The sequence below is a fragment of the Mauremys mutica genome, chromosome 9 (genome assembly GCF_020497125.1).
Source record: "Mauremys mutica isolate MM-2020 ecotype Southern chromosome 9, ASM2049712v1, whole genome shotgun sequence".
Taxonomy (NCBI): domain Eukaryota; kingdom Metazoa; phylum Chordata; order Testudines; family Geoemydidae; genus Mauremys; species Mauremys mutica.
The window spans coordinates 45,368,551-45,388,696 of record NC_059080.1 but is presented as its reverse complement, the minus strand read 5'-3'; the positions used below and the strand labels follow the sequence as shown (position 1 = coordinate 45,388,696).

The following is a 20,146-nucleotide window of genomic DNA, read 5'->3' as shown; positions in this document are numbered from 1 at the left end:
AGAGTCCTGTTGCTACGTGGATAGAGCTGAACCAGGCCCAGACTCCTTTTCTGCCCCCAGAAGCAGGCCTGGCACTACACACAGTCAGCACCAGGCCAGGCTGGGGCTTTGTAATTCAGACAGAGGAGCAAAGGGAGCCCAGATGCTGGGTTCTGAGAGACACCCTGACATGTCCCAAGGCCCGGTCCCAGCTCATGGCAAGCAGCTGACAGGCACTCGCTGCTGCTCCATTGCTATCTGGAGAAACAATTCCGCTGAGAATGGAGCCAGGCTGGCGAGCAGCATGAGCTGTAGCACATCTTGCCATGCCTTGCCTGATGTGCCCCAGCCAGCCACACCAGCCCCTCCACTGTTTCCTAGTGGACAGTTCTTAGCCGATGGCTGGGGAAAAGGAGCCTGGCTCATTGGCTCTCAGCCCAGCTCCATCCCAAGTGCAGATGAGCCCGAGCAACCCTCCCTTGGACAGCCATGCAGGGCAGGACAGGACAGGGCTTGTGTCTTTGTTACCAGCAGCAAAAGAGGAGCAGGCTTACTGGGTGCAGGAGAGGCCTCAGGGTGGGGGCAGGGGGTTGGGGTGTATAGGGGGGTGAGGGCTCCGGCTGGGGTGCGGGCTCTGGTGTGGGGCCGGGGATGAGGGGTTTGTGGTGTGGGAGGGGGCTCAGGGCTGGTGCAGGGGATTGCGGTGTGGGAGGGAGTTTGGGGTGCAGGCTCCAGGCGATGCTTACTTCAGGTGGCTCCCGGGAAGTGGCCGGCTCTGGCTCAGGGGCAGCCAGGAGGCTCCGTCTGTTGCCTGCACCCATAGGGCTACCCCTGAAGCTCTCATTGGTTCCTGACCAATGGGAGCTGCGGAGCTGGAGTTCAGGGCGGGGACAGCGGCCAGCGTGTGGAGCCCCATGGCCACTCCTGCACCTACTGGCCGCAGATACATACCAGCCACTTACAGGAGCCGTGTGGAGCCAGGACAGGCAGGGAGTCTGCCTTAGCCCCACTGTGCTGTCAACCAGACTTTTAACGGCCCAGTCAGCGGTGTTGAGCGGAGCCGCAAAGGGTCTCTTTTCACCTGGGCATTCCTGTCAAAAACCGGACGCCTGGCAACCCTACCAACAGCTCATCCCCATGGAAATGCCTGAGTGGCCATCCTGGAGAGAGCTGTGCAGCTTCGGGCCCAGTATCAAGGGGGGAGAGTCTCGGAGTGGTTTAAAATCCTCATTTCTGTATTGTTCTATCACTGTAGTCTCCACTTCCCTATTGTTTGTCTGTATAATCTCGGTCTGGTTCTGTAATTGTTTGTCTACTGTATAATTAATTTTGTTGGGTGTAAACCAATTAAGATGGGGGGATATAATTGGTTAAATAATTATGTTACAATGTGTTAGGATTGGTTACTTAAATTTCAGTAAAATAATTGGTTAAGGTATAGCTAAGCAGAACTCAAATTTTACTATATAGTCTGCAGTCAATCAGGAAGTAAGGGGGGAATGGGAACAGGGAATGGGGGTGGGAGAATTGAAAACATGTTTCGCTAAGGGGGAGGGGAATGGGAACAGGGTCACAGGCAAGGCTCTGTGGCATCAGAACTGGGAAGGGGGACACTGAGGAAGGAAACTGGAATCATGCTTGCTGGAAGTTCACCCCAATAAACATCAAATTGTTTGCACCTTCAGACTTCGGGTATTGTTGCTCTGTTCATGCAAAAAGAACCAGGGAAGTAAAAGGGTAAAGGAATAAGCCCTCTAACAGTTTAGGGCACCCCAATGTTATCCACCCCATTTCTGCATCTGCTGAGTGTTTGAGGGTGATGCCTCTGGGGCTGGCACAGAACTACTGGCCACGTGGCTATGCCTCTGGGGTAGAGTAGCTGTGTGGGCACATGGGGCATTAATGGGAAGGGGGTACCCAGGGGTTAAGTGCAGGCATTTAGGTGGCCATTCACTCCTAGATGTGGCCAGTGGGACTGAGGACTAGCACAGCCCCAGACAACTTGCCCAGGTTCATTTGAAATGAGGAGAACCGCTGCTGGTGGGAACATGATTGATAGGTGATGGGCAGGACTCCACGCCAGGACACCTGGGTTCTCATCTACCCAGCAGTGCCACTGGCTCACTGGGCGAGCAGCTCCCCTCTCTCTCTGTGCCTCAGTTTCCCACTCTGGGGAATGGGCTGGTGATGCTGATCTGGGCTGGGGTGTGCAGGTATGAGGGACCTGAGCCCAGACCCCCGATCCAAGCCTGGTTAGCCCAAAGCTCAGGGGTATGGGAAGCTGTGGGTCAGCCTGTCTCTGTTACTGTTCCTGCCAATTTCCTGGCTTATGGTAGCAGAGAGGGGTTGCGTGTGCCTTTGAGAGGCTGCTGGGAGAGCCCAGCCAGTAACCCTGGGGAGAACACCTTCAGGGCCTGCCCCAGCTCTGCCGTGATTTATGGTCTGTTGACGTGTTTATGGCCATTTAAGCAGCACACAGCACTCCAGCACGGCCTTCCCACTTGCACAGGTCAGGCCTGGCAGCATTGTCTGAAACAAGAAGCACTGGAGCCCAGGGCAGCCAAGCAGCCCCCATCCTGTCAGCACCAGCAGGGAGACCTGGACCCAGACCCAGACCCAGACCCAGCCCAGCACGTGGGGTCCTCCAAGGGCTGAGTCAGCTGGGGAAACACTGCAGAATGGACTCGGTGGGCTAATTCACCCATTCCAAGGCCATGGGACCAGAGTCCCCTGTACAACACAGGCCAGGGAACTGCCCCCCCCACCCCAATCCCTAGGGCAGATCTCGTAGGCAGCCTGTCTGGATTTTAAAATGCCCAGTGATGGAGAATCTACCACACCCCTCAGAAAGTTGTTCCAGAGGCTAATTAATCTCACTTTAAAAATGTATGCCCTATTTCCAGTCTGAATTTCTCTAAGTTTCAACTTCTAGCCACTGGATATGTTAGACCTTCCTCTGTTAGGCTGAAAAGCCCATGATTAAATATTTGTTCCCCACATAGATACAGACTGATCAAGTCACCCCTTCACCTTCTCTGCATTAAGCTAAATTGATTGAGCAATTTGAGTATCTCACTATGAGGCAGGTTTTCTAACCCCTTAATCATTCTCGCAGCTCTTCTCTGAACCTTCTTCTTGAATTGTGGGCCCCAGAACTGGACACAGGATTCCAGCAGTGGTCACACCACTGCCAAATACAGGGGTAAAATACTCTCTCTGCTCCTGCTGAAGATTCCCCTGTTGATGCATCCCAGGATCACATTAGCCCTTTTGGCCACAGCATCACATTGGGAGCTCATGTTCAGCTGATTAGCCCCCAAATATCATGGCCCTCAAATCCCCAAGTCCCATGTGAGCACTAACACATCATACACACACTCTTCACACACACACCTTGCACCACCCCCAAACACATCCCCTTCTATAACGCAGCATAATCACACCCACCGTTACACAATACCAATGCACAATTACACACCCGCACACACCAAGAGACACCCACCTTGCACAGCTCTCTCCATGCCATGCAAAGGTGCACAAAGCATTGCTCATACCTGCAGACACACAGATGTGTGCAAAGTCCCCCATCCCACCCCAGACACACACAACCTTGGGCCAGGTCTATGCACTGGCCAGTCTCTCAGCCTCGCCACATCCACCCCATGGATTGACCCGCTTACTGCCAGCACATCCTGCTCCCAGTGGGGCCCACAGGAGCTTTGCCTCTGACCTCCCTGACAGCAGCCCTGGGCTTGGTGCCCCACTCTGGCCATTTATGCCCCCTCATCCCAGGGGTCAAAGCCAGCCCAGCAGGGCAGGGGCAGCATTCACGATATCATGCAGGTGCCTCTAGTTGAGCCCCGATCCTCAGCCTTTGCCTGCCAGGCCCATGTATCTCTACAGAGCCCCCCTGGTGGCCAGCCATGTACACAGCCTGAGTTAGGGGTAGGGGGAGTTCCCATGGCACCAGGCGAGGAGGAGGGGATGCTGCCCTACCACTGCGGTTGCTATAGCCTCTGAGAAGGGCTCCCTAAGGACCCAAGTCCAGGCCACTTGACTGGTTCATGCCACACTCACTGCACGTGGTGCTCTGTCCCCTTTCTGGTGTGTGTCTGAGGGCACAAACACAGGCTGATGAGCCAGCAGAGCGAGGTCTTTTCACTGATGCAGGGGATGCTCATGCTTTAAAATGCAGAGATCCCTGGTTCAATCCACTCCCACAGAGTGATTCCTCGCCCCGGGACCAGCTCTGGCTGCACTGCCAGCTCAGCCTGGCAGACACAGTTGCCTCCCAGCAGGGCCAGTGAGTGCAGCTGGGAGGCAGGGTGTGGGGGAGTGGGTTTCTTGTGGGGGCAGTGCTGGGCTGTGAGGGGGCAGGGAAAATGTGTGTGTTGGGGGGCACTAGGGAGTGGGGGTTCTGTGCAGGGTGCTGGGCAGTTGTCATTGGGCTGTGGGCAGGGAGACGCTGGACAGAGGTGGTATTGTGCAGGGCGCTGGGCATTTGTGTGGTAGGGTCTGGGGGGCTCTGACCATAGGGAGTCAGGAGGATGTTGGGTGGGGGGGCTGTGTGGTGCAGCATGAGCCTGCCCCCAAGGGGAAGGGGCACGCTGACAGTACAGGGCCGGGCAGGCCACTGTGTGTCTGGCAACTGCCAGTATGTAAATATTGCCCTCGCACTGGGCTGGGCGTAGCTGGGCCGCCCCTGCCATGCCATGCCCCATTGCCCCTGTCTGATCCCTCACTCTCGGGACTGACCTCCCCGTGCAATGCTCCATTGCTCCCATAGGCCCCCACAAATAAGTTTGGTGTCGGGCCCACAAAAGGTTAATCCGGCCCCTCTCCTCCCACCCCATCACTGAAAATGCTTACGGTGACCTCTGCTGGAGAATCCGGTCAACTGCAGTCACATGGAGACGGATGAAACACTCAAATGTCCTGGAGCGGAAGACATCCCCCACCTCCAAGCTTGGAGGTAGTGGCTGCTGCTGGGGCTGTGGTTGGGACAGGCCTTAACGCTTAGGTCGGCCTTTGCCCCGACTGCAGAAAGCACTGACCTCAACCCTTAAACTGGCTCAGAGCATGTGGGACCCACCACTCTGCGGGCAACCCAGGGTGTGACATGCTCGGGGGCTGGGAGCAGCATCCAAGATTCACGTGGCTGCTGGGAAGGCAGCGCTGTCCCAGTCAGAACATGGTGATGACTTGCATGAGCATCTCCCACCTAGTGTCAGCAGGACTGTGATGCCCTCAGACCCTGGCTATTGACAGTGAGTGGAGGAGAAATGACAGCCCTAGATGAAGGCTATGGGGCCTCAGATGCTTGCTTGAGAGGAGATGAACTCTGCTGGAAAAATCCTCCCTGAGTGGGTGGGGACCAGTCCCCAGCCCTTCATTCATGCTCTCCCATGGCCCGCCCCTTTCCCCTGGCATGAGAGGCCTGTGGCACTGCCCTCAGTGCCTAGGGCTGGGGGAAGGAGGCTTGTGCTAAGGACCTCTCCAGGGAGCTCGTGGCAGCACAGATAATAATCTGCATGTCACCTCCACCTGAGGGGCATGTCTACAGATCCTGTTGTACAGCAGGGGAAACTGAAGCACAGTGTTTGCCCAGGCTCATGCAGAGAGTGAGTGGAGGGCTGGGAATAGAACCCAGGAGTCCAGACTTCCAGTGTAGTGCTCTAACCACTGGTTCATGCTGTCCCTGCCAGTCCTCCCATGGAAGCCTTGATTCCCCACCCACTGTGAAGCTGGAGGGATGGGGAGAGGGGGTCTGTGTGGGGAGGAAAGCAAACAGTATGTGATGCCTCAGAGAGGCAACTGCTGCTGGGATGGGGTCTGGTGGCACAGCAGTGGCAGTGGACCTTTGAGAGCAAACCCTGCCACCACCCCCTTCTCCATGTGTTTGGCATCAGCCCTGGCACCAGCATGGGAAACCCAGCACCAGACTCACAGGCACTTGAGATCCTTGTGGGGAAGCTGTATCCATGCACACTGCATCAGTGGGAGCGGGGAAAGGAATGGCAGCTTTGCTGCTTTCTGGGGCAGGGAACCAGGACTCAGGTGAACTTTTCTCAGCTCTGCCACTGACCCACTGAGTAGCTTTGGACAAGTCACTTCCCCTCTAGAAGGCCAATAACACACACCACTCTCACAGCACTCCCCCTCCAAGAATCTCCAAGCATGTTATAGGCATTGGCCCATCTACCCTCCTGACCCCTTGTGAGATGCTCATGATCCTCAAACCCATGTTCCAGATGAGGAAACTGAGGCACAGAGCAGGGAGGTGAGTGACTCACCGACAGTGGCCCAGGAATCCTGTGGCAGGTGGGGAACAGCACTGAGGTCTCCTTACCCAAGCTTTAGCCTCTAATGATCCTCCCCCAGATGCTGAAGAGCTGGGAGACCCTGTGGGGCAGCCCCATAGAGAGGAGTCAATTATTGTTAACTAGGCTGTCTCGTGAGCTGTCGCTGGCCCCAGTATGCCTTTGGGACAATCTGCAAATGGCTGCCCCCATTGTACCAACTCCCCTGGCAGCTCCTATAGTGGCAGAGCAGTGGGGAGCTCTGGCTAGTCAGAGTCGGGGGACCCTATTCTCCTCTGCCTGGCACCTAGTATTGTAATCTAGATCTGTCTATCCCTCACCTGCCCCAGCAGAGCTGAGCATGGGGAGCAGGTGAAGAACAGCTCCTGGCCCTTTAAATCCTGATTAACACAGGGCCTTTAAAATGGATGTGAGGACTGAGCACTTCTTAACCTAGTGGACTGGGTCAGAGAGGAGGGGCTGGAGTTAGTCTGGGTCCTAAGGATTTTAACCTCCCCCCTGCTGAGTGCTGGTCCTGCTGACCTTGCTTGGCCCCCAGGCCAGTGGGGGTTTTAAACTGCATTCAGAGGAACCCCTTAGTGCCAGGTCCCTGGGGGGCTGGTTTTAATCCTGAAGGGTTTGCCCTCAAGGGAGGGTAATAGGGCAGGGAGCAGAAATTGTCTGATTTCACCTCAAAACTTCCCCACCCTCAAGGAAGCTGCCTAAAGGCCCAGCCTGGGAACAGCTGAGTGAAAGCAGGAGAGCCCTGGGACCCTGCCCTTGCTAGGGAGAAAGAGCTTGCCTTTGTGGGGGGAGGGGGAGAAGAATGCTTCCCCCTACTCTGTGGCTCCCATAGCACCAGCCCTCTAGAGTTCCCTGCCCACCACCTAGCCACAGCCTGCTGCCCACCCCTTAGCCATGATTGCAGTGGGTCCTCTCTGCTCCCTTGGGAGCTTGTTCCTCTTCGTTGCACTACTCCCTCTGGAGCTGAGTATGGGGGAAGAAGGGAAGGAGCCAGCTGCCCTGAGTGCCCTGGCTAGGGTACCCTCCTTGCCCCTCATCCAGGTGCTGCTGGAGCAGGTCCCCAGTGTCTGGCCCTGCTGCCACCGGAAGCAGCTGACCAGCAGGCAACCGCTGCGTTACATGCTCAACCTGTACCAGAATGTGGCAGACCGGGCTGGGCGACCTCGCCAGAACCGTAAGCTGGGTGCCAATGCTGTGCGCCTGGTCAGGCCCTTTACCAAGACAAGGCAGCCTGGGGCAGGTGAGTCACTAGGCATAGGGGTGTGGGCAGGTGGGTCTCCTGGGGTCGTGAAGCCACCCGGTGGGGGGATAGCTGGAGCTGGGGGTGTGTGTTCTGTTCTCAGGGGCCTGGTGTTTGAATAGGGGGCACTGGGCTGTGTAGTGCCCAGGGCTTGAAGGAGATGGCAGTGGGAAGGGCAGCTGTAGGGAGCTGGGAACCCTGCTACTGTAACCCCTGACTGTGCCTGTAAAGGCACCAGTCAAGAGGATTCTACTTCTTTGCCAGAGCTCCCCACCCCTGGTCCCTCCCTCTCCATGCTGCCTTTAACTCCCTCCTGCTCTGGCCATTGGCACTAGAACAGGAGAGCTGATCTTCTGGCAGCAGATGGGGCCCAAGCAGCAGGTGGCCTTGCAGAGTCTTGTTGCTCCAGGCCTTGATGTGCAGAACTGGCTCCCGTGTGGGTTCTAGTGAGCCTCCCCCTGGCTGGGGGCAGGCTGGATACAGGGGAGTTCCCCCCTCCAGGGATGCTGTGCTCTTAATACAAGAACTAGAGGTCACCAAATGAAATTAATAGGCAGCAGGTTTAAAACAAATAAAAGGAAGTTCTTCTTCATGCAGCGCACAGTCAACTTGTGGAACTCCTTACCTGAGGATGTTGTGAAGGCTAGGACTATAACAATGTTTAAAAGGGAACTGGATAAATTCATGGTGGCTAAGTCCATAAATGGCTATTAGCCAGGATGGGTAAGAATGGTGTCCCTAGCCTCTGTTCATCAGAGGATGGAGATGGATGGCAGGAGAGAGATCACTTGATCATTGTCTGTTAGGTTCACTCCCTCTGGGGCACCTGGCATTGGCCACTGTCAGTAGATGGACCTTTGGTCCGACCCGGTATGGCCGTTCTTATGTTCTCTGCAGTGGCCTGTACACTGGCACAAACAGCCATGTTAGTTACTGCAGGGTGTTGGCCCTCTCCAGCCCAAAGCACCTGCCTGCAGTCCCTGGAGTTGGTCAAGCTTGTGTGCGATGGGAACTGTACCGTACTCTTGGCCAAGGAGGTGGACTCTGGAGTTTGCCTTGTCCCCTCTCTGTTGCCAATCTCACTCCCTCCTGCACACAACTGCTGTTTGTTTCCACTCCTCCTGCTCTCTGGCTGCACGTGCTCAGGGACCCTGGTTACCTTGGGACTCTGGTTCTCAGGGGCTTCTGTGGGGGAGGGTGGAACGTAACGCTTCACACTAAGACTGTCCAGTCTGCATGTCAAATGGAGCCTCGGGAAGGGGGTGTGTTCTGATGTCTGCTGGGGAGAGGCCCAGAGCAGAGACTTGTTTCATTCATTCAGCTATTTATAGGGACAAACCCAGAGTCTGGGCTAGGAAGGACAGTGCTTCCTGTTAGCTCTCTAATTGGGAGCCATAAAGAGATATTGGGTGCTGCCCCCTTCCTCGAGGGCTGGAGCCCAGCCTATTGACAGCTCTGTATCCCCGCTGGTCTGTGGCTGGAGAATGAGTGAGTCTGGCTGCTGTCTCAATCTGTCAAGCAGAGCACCTGCTGTTCCCATTGCCAAGGAGGCCATGGAGAGCCAGGAGAGCTCAGCTGTTTCCCAGGCCTCTAGTAAAGGGGATGTGATCAGTCAGGCCATCCTAGGCCATGCTTTGCAGTGAGCAGGCTCCTCTCCCCACCAGTGAGGTGCTCCTGGAACAGCCCTGTGTCCATGCGGGGCAATGAGGCCCAGGAATGAAATAATTTTCTCAGGGTCACACAACCAGACCATGGCGTGTTAAAGAATGAAACCAAGGTGGTCTGACTCCTGTCCTAACCACGGGCCTTACTGCCTCAGGTGGATAATGGTACATGTCTCCTGCCATGGCTGGTGTTCACATGCAAGGGGGGTTCAGGCTCAGCCAGAGGCCATGTGAGATGGTGCCTCAGCACTGGCTCAAGGGAAACTCCTGCCCTCTTGGTGAGGGCTGAGGTTCTTCTGAGCTCTGCCATAGCCTTGTCTTGTGCCGGCAGGCATGCCCCTTCCCTCCCCATCTGTCTCTGCTCCTCCAGGCAACGCTGCAAGATGCTCTGATACGCTAATCTGGTTCTTGCAGCTTCCTGCCTGGGGCTTTGTATCTTCTGGACTTCTCTAATGCCTTCCATGTGACCTTGATGCTTCCCAAATCGAGGGGTGGGAGGGGGGAATCTTTCATGCACACTCTCTGATGTATAAAGAGCCTGAACAATTTAGAAGGAATAAAGTCTCTTTCAGAAGATCAGGAATATGGCTCTGTCTCACTAGAGACCTCTCTGGGGCACCTGTGGGAGCAGCCTGGAGACTTGATACAGAACATTCTTCCAACAATTTCTTGGACACTTGAGTTAAATAGGCATTAACCAAAACAGCTTCCCCTCTCAATCAAGTTGCAATTCCTTGATTTCTGTAATCTTGTAAACATCTCCACTTGTCCAGCCTTCTAGGAAAAACCAGGTAGAAATTACCTGAATTTCTGACTTGAGGAAGAAAACTATTTATTTAAAAAAAACAACAACCTGTGGCCCTTTTTCTAAGAAGCAAACTGAGCAGAAAGCCCCTATCTATCCAGGTCATTCTTAGTGCCTCTTTGAGGCCTTCGGGAGATGCATAGGAGTGTTCAAGCTACCTCCTAGGTGGGTGTGGGCGGTTCCAGGAGGGGAGGGTGAAAAGGGGAACTAGCTGTTCCAGGAGCGTGGGCAGAAACGTACCAAAATTGCTTGTATGTAAGTTTGAGGCTGTTCTGTCTTGCTTTTGGGAAAACTAACTCCCATCTCCTCCCTCCCCCCACAGGTCCCTGGTACATGCAGACTCTCGACTACCACCTGAACGTCCAGCCAGGAATGGAACATCTGGTGAGAGCCACTGTGGTTTATTCGAAGACTCTGCTGCTGGCTCATGCCCAGCTCTTTTGTGTGGTTCAGTTGGATGGGGAGGCTGGGGTTCCAAAGCTCTCACCCCCTCGAAGAGGCAAGAGGAATGCCCTTGTCTCCTCTAGGATGGACAGCTGGGAGGAGAGGGACATCACCTCCCACTCTTTGCCCTGGGCCTGGGACTCCAAGAAGAGCCAGCTGCTCCGCCTTAGTCATGTGTGTATCCGGCTGGGACCAGCTGATGGCTCAGAGCCTGAAGTTGGCTGGGAGAAGACTGCTTCCTTGAATGACCCTTTCCTGTTGCTCTACCTCAATGACACTCGGAAAGGCTTCCGGGCCAAGATGGGGAAAGCTGGCTTGAAGGAGACTCCTGATGGGCCAGTGCTGAGTCGCAAAGCTCGCCAGGCAGGCAACCTCATTCTGGATCTCCCCAGCTACTCGCAGAAGACCAACGCTGAGAAGGACGAGTGTGCTCTCCGCTCCTTCCGGGTCAGCTTCAACCAGCTGGGCTGGGACCACTGGATCATAGCCCCCCACCGGTACAACCCCAAGTACTGCAAGGGCACATGCCCCCGCATCCTGCGCTATGGCTACAACTCCCCCAACCATGCCATTGTGCAGAACTTCATCAACCAGCTGGTGGACCAGAGCGTCCCCCGACCCTCCTGTGTGCCCTACAAGTATAGCCCCATCAGCGTGCTGATGATCGAGCCTAGTGGCAGCATCCTCTACAAAGAGTATGAAGACATGATAGCAGAGTCCTGCACCTGTAGATAAAGCCCTCCGCATTTGAACCATTCATCATGTCTAACAACCATCAGTGCTTGCATGAAGACATGGTGATCCTTCACCCGGCCTCCCCACATCAACTCAGTCTCTGGTGAACCAGATGCCCAGCTGTCTGAATTAGTTAGCTCAATGTGCCTCTAAATTTTTTTTGCATTTTTGACAGCCCCCTCCACACACACAAAAGGATCTGGGTTTTTAAGAAAGGTTGTCCAACTTTTTTTTTTTTGTTTGGTCCTCTGCCTCCACCCTCCATTGCACAATGGACACTGGGCTCTGCTGGGACATTTTACAAATGGATTTTTATGCAAATATTGTGGAATAGCAGTTTTTAAAGGGAAGAGTTTGCTGGGCCTTGTACTAAAGGACTGCCACTCTGTATCTTCTCCTTGGGGCACTCCTCTTCCTGCTAGGGAGCTTCATTCTTCCATCCAGTCCCCATAACCAGTCAAATGGCTCAACCTTTGGCAGGGAGGTGAGATGGACTGGCATCTGGAGAACATGCTAATTGTCATGCCATCTGGGTTTTGTCTGATGCTGTTTGAGCTTCCACTTGTGAAGTAGAACTGGGTCCATCTTGTATGAAGAGACTGCTCCATTTGAGAATAGCTACGTGGCCAGGTGGGAACTGGGCATGGCTCCAACACACTAAGGGGCCATGGAGAAGGTGGCAATGTGCTTATCGGAACTCTCTAGAGGACTAGTAGCTAGGCTGGAGTTGTGGGTGAGATCTGGAGCTTGGGCCTCTTCTACTGAAGATTTTGGTGCAGGGAAGCTAAATCTTCTGCAGGCAAATGGAACCTAAAATGGGTGGAGCAGGGAGTGATAACACCAATTGGTTCTATTGCTCAAAGGCTTCCCCCTATGGGTCAATGTCTCCCTCTCACCAGTGCTGACTTGGGTTCTGTGTGGGCCCTTCACTTTAAGGGCTTCCATATACTTAATTTGAGTTTAGGCTGGCACTGTCCTGTGACTTCTGTATCTGCTCTGTCTCTCTCCTCCCACGCGCCCCCCCCCCCCCAGCTCTGGTGTTAGCCACTAATCCCAGTAGATAGCATGTACGCTTGACCTGTCCAAATAAATACCTTTGTAGTCAGCATCAGTAGCTTGTTGGTCTGTGTGAGATAGGGACTGGCCAGAGGGCTCTAGAGACAATGCATGGGGGGAGTGCAGGATCTGGAAAGTCACTTTCTCAAAGCCCTGTGTCCTTCTGGGCCATGGCTCGGGGTGGGGTGGGGGGGGGGGCGAAGGGTGGCTTTTACAAGACCTTCTCTAGGAACAGAAAAGAACACTTCAAGTGAAGCGCTAAACTTTTTTTTTTTTTTTAAAGCTTAAAAAGGCAACCCCCTGCAAGGCCTGATGGAGTTGTGATGCAACTCATCTCCTAGCACGAGGGCCCAGTCATGCAAGGCCTCCAGCAAGTTCTGGCTAATCCCCTGTCACTGGGATCTCTAGTAAATTGCCCACCTTTACTAGACACTTGTGTTTTAGACTCTCTTGGAACTACCCGAAACCCAAAACTCCCCCAGATCAACTTGGATGAGATTTTAGTCTTTAATGCAACCTTTTTTTTTCTTTTCTTTCCCTTTGGCTCAAAGCACCTTAAAAGCAGAGTCCAGAGACCTTTCTCCTAGTCTTTCCTCTTTGCCTATTGCTGCACCAACCTGAGTGTCCCCCAGTTCCACTGAACCCTGGTTACACTGCTGCGTGGCTTTCACTTTCTCTTCTGTGAATGGATTGTAGCCTGCCATAATCTAATGAATTCCTGTTACAGCCTGGATCTTTTCTATTTATTATATGCTGTATTTAAGTGTTCATGTAAATAAATTGGTTTGTTTTGCTAAAGAGAATCATAGCCTATTCTTGGGTGGGGGCGACTTGTTGTCCTCCTCTAGTGGCAGGTCTTTCTAACCACCCCTAATGTGGCAGATTTCCACTGAGCAAGGAGTGGGTTAAGAATCCAAGTCTGGGGGCAGACAACTTCAGGCAAGCAAAGCTCTATCTTCATCCTCTTAAATAGACCCCCATCTTGCTATGTAGCTCCCATGGGCTGAGTCCAGGCCCCTGTCTAGTCTTTCCCTTTCAGCATATTCCAAGGCTGCTGTCTCTAGTTAGACACTATAGTTAGTGACTGCTTCCCTGGCAGAGGGTTTGCTGAGCTTTGTGTTTCTGGAAGTGGAAGTTGATTTGGGTGGCACTATTCTTTCATCTCCCTGGAGGTCATTGGCATGTGGATTTTTGGCCACCATTTCAAGGCCATGCCATGGAATGCTATGGCAAAGATCCCTACAACACACCGTTCCTCTGCAAGTGAGGGGATTTACTCCTGGGATAGCTAGGAAGGCATGGCAGCTAGCACATAGACCAGGCACAGTGACATGCCCAGCAGCTGGAGCAGGGGGGTGCCCCTATTATGCAGCACCCAGGAAACAAAGGTGGCTACCCACAGACTGAGGCCCAAGCTTCAAAGCTCATATCCAAAGCTGGGCTATGCCAAAGGACACTCTGGATCAATGGCAGTGCTGAGGGCAAGAGAGTGGCTCTGAACCTGCCCACAGCCTCTCCCCAGCAGGATGGGGGTGTCTCCTCAACTGTGAAGAGAGCCAGGAGATGGACAATTGCAGAGCTAACTGGTGAGTCTGAGTGGGGTGACATGGTTTGCTAAGGGCGACTCAGATTCCCTCTTGCCTTACATGCCCAGGATAATCTCTTGCTAGCCCTTGGCCACCTTAAGGAAATGCAGAAGAGGCTAAACAGTGTGCATTGTACAATGGTGCTAGGCCCTGAGCTGCCAGCCCTGGAGCCTGCAGTTTTCTGTCCCTCCGAGCAGAGGCAGCAGTGAAGTATCCCTGTGCTCCACTCTGTGTGTGGCAGGCTTTCCCTGAGCTGCACCCATGCAGCTGTGAGCAGAGTTCAGTCTCCAGGGCCTGCCCCATCCTGGGCCCCTTTGAGCTGCATTAAATGCCCCAGCCAGTGTAGGAGGAAACAGGCTGCTTGACTAGATGTGGCAATCCCTGTGCTGAGGCTGGAAGGGGAGTCGCTGCTCAGGAGGCTGTGGCTATGGCCCCAGCCTCTGGCTGCAGGCAGGGGGTAGCTGGCTTGCACAGGGCTGCCCCTCCTCGGGTGGAATTTCAGTACCCATGGATCAATGGGTTTTCATAACACAGAGGTTGTGTGTAAAGTCATCCCAGCTTTCTGGGGGGGTCTGGTTTTAGGCAGCTATTGAATGAGTCATTGAATTTTTGAAGATTCAACCAATCAGTATTAATGCAGAGGTGTGTTGCTGAGCTCTGGTCTGTCAAGCTGGCATGGGTCCTGACTGGCAGTGCTCAGTCAGGGTGCTTTGGGGCAGCAAAACTGACCAGCAGAGGCAGGGCAATGCAGGTATACAGCTGGACAAGGGAGCAACACAAATACCAGCTCTCCTTCAGAGTGTATTGGGGGTGGGGGGAGAAGGGGATTTATTCCTTTCCCATTGGCCAGGCTGGTGATTTTGGACCCAGAACTGTGCAGGGGAAACTCCCCGGGGCACTAGCAGCCAGATCCTCAAAGGTATTTTGGCTTGTAACTTCAATGAATCTGCCCCTAGTGTCTCCCAGAGTCTGTGGTGGGGGGTGTCGTGTCTCTCCTCCCCTTTGCCATGTGGCCTTGGAGGGAAAACTGCTGAGGAGCCAGCCTGAGGCTTGATCCAGCAAGCAGAGACACAGTCAGTGCAGGGAGCTGGGGACACTTCACTTCAAAGCAGCAAGTTCTGATTGCTTCTGCCCTGTGCTGATCAGCTGTTTGCTCCATGTTCCTCTAACCCTTTCACTTCACCCTGCCTGTCCCTCCCTCCTTCTCTTCTTTCTATGTAGCTTATCCCTTGCTAACTAACCCTCTCCAACCCTCCCACTGTGGAACTAACCTATCCTTTGCTGCCATCACAATGGTCACTTGCTGCTGTGTTCTCCCCCTCCCCCAGCTCTCTGCATCTATTTAGATGTCAGTTTTTCATTGTATTCCTCTCTTGTCGTATAGTTAGACTGCAAGCTCTTTGGCACAAGTCTTTGTACAGCACCTTGCACAACAGTGACCTGGGCTGTGATGGAGACTCTTTGCTGCTACAGTAATATAAATAATAATAAAGATCCATACTGCTGTAGCTTGCTCATACAGAGGTGGCAGACTGTTGCTTTCCATTCACAAAGCATGCATTTCCCATCAAGGTGGCTTCTATGCTACATTAGGGAAAATGGACAAAGGAAGAACAAATACCAAGTATCCAGATGAGGGAGAGCACTGTATCTCTTGCATGACATCCTCGTGGACAGGGTTAAATGGGGAAGTGCACAGGGAACAGAACCTGAGCTGTGCATCCTACAGGTGTCACCCCACCCTCTGCCAATAGGGGGTATCACAGCTCTTATGGCCTCAATTATGCCAGTGAAATGGATAAGTATGAGAAAAGGGTGCTGGTGTTGTCCAGGACCACAAATTATAAGGCCAAGTGGCTTTCGGGGAGGGAGGAAGGACTGTTTTCCCACTGCTGAAAATGGGTGAAGACAGGCAATCTCCACCCTGAATGGTGGGGAAAATCTACAGTGAAATCCAGGAGAAATTAATGACTACGTTCCAGGGCCTCAGCCAGCTACTGATGGTTGGGAAGGAACTTCCCTTAGGCACAGGTTATTCTGATGTCATCTGATCCAAAAAGGGGGTTCTTGCACCTTCCTGTGAAGCAGCTGGTCTAGGCAACTGTTGGAGCCACACAGTGGTCTGGATAGGGCCTGGTTAGCCAGTCGTAGGTTTACACAGGCACTCTGTGCGTTTCACATGAACGAGGTGGTGACCAACTGTTTAGAAAGAGCTGGGAGCCTGGGTGAAAGGTGCTGCATTGAGAGTGTTGGTGTCTGAAGCAGCGGCATATTATCGCCTAGGCCTAGGGCGGCAAATTTGCTCGTGCCCCCTCCCCAACTCCGCCCCTTCCCCAAATCCCCGGCTCGCTTCCTCCCCCAGGTGCGCCATGCTTCCCTCCTTCCACCTCCCTCCCAGGCTTGCCGTGCGAAAGCGCTGGGAGGGAGGGAGGAGAAGTGAGTAGCGGCATGATCGGAGGAGGCGGAGCAAAGGTGAGCTGGGGCCGGTGGGCACCGGGAGTGACTCTTGGCCCCCCCAGCTCACCTCCACTCCACAGCTGCCATCCCCTGAGTGCACCACAACTCCCCTTCTCCCCCATCCCTCCAGGCTTACCATGGGGGAGCAGAGGTGAGCTGGGGGGGGGCAATTTTTTGAGGGTCTAGGGGTGCCAAATTTGTTAATCCACCACTGGTCTGAAGTCCTGTGTCTTCAGAATGATGGACCAGAGCCAAGCAAACTGCCCAACCCATGCTGCGATTATCTGTAGCGTGCTATTAGTGGTATAGCCCTGCACAGACCTAGGACACAGGGCCTGCATGGGCAATTACAGATGAAAACCACACCACTAGGAATGGGACTGAGTCTGACCCATTGCCAAGAGGCCCCACAAGCATCTGTCATATGGGACCTCTTGGTCCAGGGCAGGGCATCAGAGTGGGTGTCAGGACTCATGCCACTGACTCATGATGTAACCTTGTTACTTCCCCTCCCTTTGCCTCCATTTCCTTTTCTGTAGAAATAGGGATAATGATTGGTATCCACTTTGGTAAAGTGCACTGAGATCTTTGAAACACAAATGGACAGGTTTGAAAGGATTGTTTCGATAATTGAGTAGACAGGATCACAGCTATACATGCCAGTTACACAGGTATCTAGTTTCAGAGCGGTAGCCATGTTCGTCTGTATCAGCAAAAAGAATGAGGAATACTTGTGGCAACTTAGAGACTAACAAATTTATTTGAGCATAAGCTTTTGTGGGCTAAAACTCACTTCATCGGATGCATGCAGTGGAAAATACAGTAGGAAGATATATATACACAGAGAACATGAAAAAATGGGTGTTGCCATACCAAATATAACGAGACTAATCAATTAAGGTGGAATATTATCAGCAGGAGGGAAAAAAAACTTTTGTAGTGATAATCAGGATGGCCCATTTCCAACAGTTGACAAGAAAGTGTGAGTAACAGTAGGGGGAAATTAGCATGGGGAAATAGTTTTTACTTTATGTAATGACCCATCCAGTCCCAGTCTTTATTCAAGCCTAATTTAATGGTGTCCAGTTTGCAAATTAATTCCAATTCTGCAGTTTCTCATTGAAGTCTGTTTTTGAAGGTTTTTTTTTGGAGAATTGCGACTTTTAGGTCTGTAATTGAGTGACCAGGAGGTTGAAGTGTTCTCTGACTGGTTTTTGAATGTTAAAATTCTTGATGTCTGATTTGTGTCCATTTATTCTTTTGCGTAGAGACTGTCCAGTTTGGTCAATGTACATGGCAGAGGGGCATTGGTGGCACATGATGGCATATATCCCATTGTGCTACATTGATGACCCCTTCATCTGGACCCATGGAAAAGAAGCCCTTGAGGAATTCCACCATGATTTCAACAATTTCCATCCCACCATCAGCCTCAGCCTGGACCAGTCCACACAAGAGATCCACTTCCTGGACACTACAGCGCTAATAAACAATCGTCACATAAACACCACTCTATGCTGGAAACCTACTGACCGCTATACTTACCTACATGCCTCTAGTTTTCATCCAGACCACATCACATGATCCATTATCTACAGCCAAGCTCAACGATACAATCGCATTTGCTCCAATCCCTCAAACAGAGACAAACACCTACAAGATCTCTATCAAGGATTCTTAAAACTACAATACCCACCTGCTGAAGTGAAGAAACAGATTGACAGAGATAGAAGAATACCCAGAAGTCACCTACTCTAGGACAGGCCCAACAAAGAAAGTAACAGAATGCCACTAGCTGTCACCTTCAGCCCTCAACTAAAACCTCTCCAGTGCATCATCAAGGATCTACAAGCTATCCTGAAGGATGATCCCTCACTCTCACAGATCTCAGGAGACAGGCCAGTCCTCTCTTACAGACTCCCCCCCCAACAAAAACACTAACCCAGGAACCTATCCTTGCAACAAAGCCCATTGCTAACTCAGTCTACATATCTATTCAGGGGACACCATCATAGGACCTAATCACATCAGCTACACCATCAGAGGCTTGTTCACCTGCACATCTACCAGTGTGATATGTGCCAGCAATGCCCCTCTGCCATGTACATTGGCCAAACCAGACAATCTCTACATAGAATATCAGGGTTGGAAGGGACCTCAGGAAGTCACCTAGTCCAACCCCCCTGCTCAAAGCAGGAGTAATCCCTAACTATTTTTTTTTTTTGCCCCAGATCCCTAAATGGTCCCCTTAAGGATTGAACTTACAACCCTGGGTTTAGCAGGCCAATGCTCAAATCACTGAGCTATCTGTGCCTCCCTGAATAAATGGACACCCATCAAACATCAAGAATTATAACATTCAAAAACCAGTCAGAGAACACTTCAACCTCCTGGTCACTCAATTACAGTTGCAATTCTCCAACAAAAAAACTTCAAAAACAGACTCCAATGAGAAACTGCAGAATTGGAATTAATTTGCAAACTGGACACCATTAAATTAGGCTTGAATAAAGACGGGGAGTGGATGGATCATTACACAAAGTAAAACTATTTCCCCATGCTAATTTTCCCCCTACTCTTACTCACACCTTCTTGTCAACTGTTGGAAATGGGCCATCCTGATTATCACTACAAAAGTTTTTTTTTCTCCTGCTGATAATAGCCCACCTTAATTGATTAGTTTCATTATAGTTGGAATTTTTTCATGTTCTCTGTGTTCATGTTCCTACTGTATTTTCCATTGCATGCATCCAATGAATTGGTTTTAGCCCACAAAAGCTTATGCTCAAATAAGTTTGCTAGTCTCTAAGGTGCCACAAGTATCTAGGAAGCTCTACAGGTGAATATTCAATTCAGGTACAGTCAGAGATTCAAAGGTGCACAGCAAGTTGCAGCTTCTTTAGGTGCACAAAAGTTACCTGTCCAGAGTATGGCCTATAATTTCCATGTGTAACTGAGTCCATTGTAGAAGTGTTCAGGCACGGGGTTTAAGCCTCTTGACTGTTGTTCTCCTAAGTAATGAAGTAATGGTTTGCCATGATCCCTCTGTCATCGAATGAGCCCTGGGATTGCTTGAGTCAAGTTGCATTTTGTTGCTTAGCCTGCATTTGCAGAGGTATTTAGAATAATAGAATATCAGGGTTGGAAGGGACCTCAGGAGGTCATCTAGTCCAGCCCCCTGCTCAAAGCAGGACCAATTCCCAACTAAATCATCCCACCCAGGGCTTTGTCAAGCCTGACCTTAAAAACCTCTAAGGAAGGAGATTCCACCACCTCCCTAGGTAATCCATTCCAGTGCTTCACCACCCTCTGAGTGAAAAAGTTTTTCCTAATATCCAACCTAAACCTCCCCCACTGCAACTTGAGACCATTACTCCTCCTTCTGTCATCTGCTATCACTGAGAACAGTCTAGATCCATCCTCTTTGGAACCCCCTTTCAGGTAGCTGAAAGCAGCTATCAAATCCCCCCTCATTCTTCTCTTCTGCAGACTAAACAATCCCAGTTCCCTCAGCCTCTCCTCATAAGTCATGTGCTCCAGCCCCCTAATCATTTTTGTTGCCCTCCTCTGGACTCTTTCCAATTTTTCCACATCCTTCTTATAGTGTGGGGCCCAAAACTGGACACAGTACTCCAGATGAGGCCTCACTAATGCCAAATAGAGGGGAATGATCACGTTCCTCGATCTGCTGGCAATGCCCCTACGTATACAGCCCAAAATGCTGTTAGCCTTCTTGGCAACAAGGGCACACTGTCGACTTATATCCAGCTTCTCATCCACTGTAATTCCTAGATCCTTTTCTGCAGAACTGCTTCCTAGCCATTCAGTCCCTAGTCTGTAACAGTGAATGGGATTCT

General features: G+C 52.1%; 1 protein-coding gene across 1 annotated transcript; it reads left to right on the top strand.

The window, feature by feature from the left end:
- Nucleotides 1–6,718: 6,718 nt before the first annotated feature.
- BMP15 (bone morphogenetic protein 15) lies at nucleotides 6,719–14,916 on the top strand. The gene is made up of 2 exons (XM_045029071.1): nucleotides 6,719–7,542; nucleotides 10,334–14,916. The coding sequence occupies exons 1-2, from the start codon at nucleotides 7,197–7,199 to the stop codon at nucleotides 11,188–11,190; spliced, it is 1,203 nt and encodes a 400-aa protein (XP_044885006.1). The 5' UTR covers nucleotides 6,719–7,196; the 3' UTR covers nucleotides 11,191–14,916.
- Nucleotides 14,917–20,146: the final 5,230 nt, after the last annotated feature.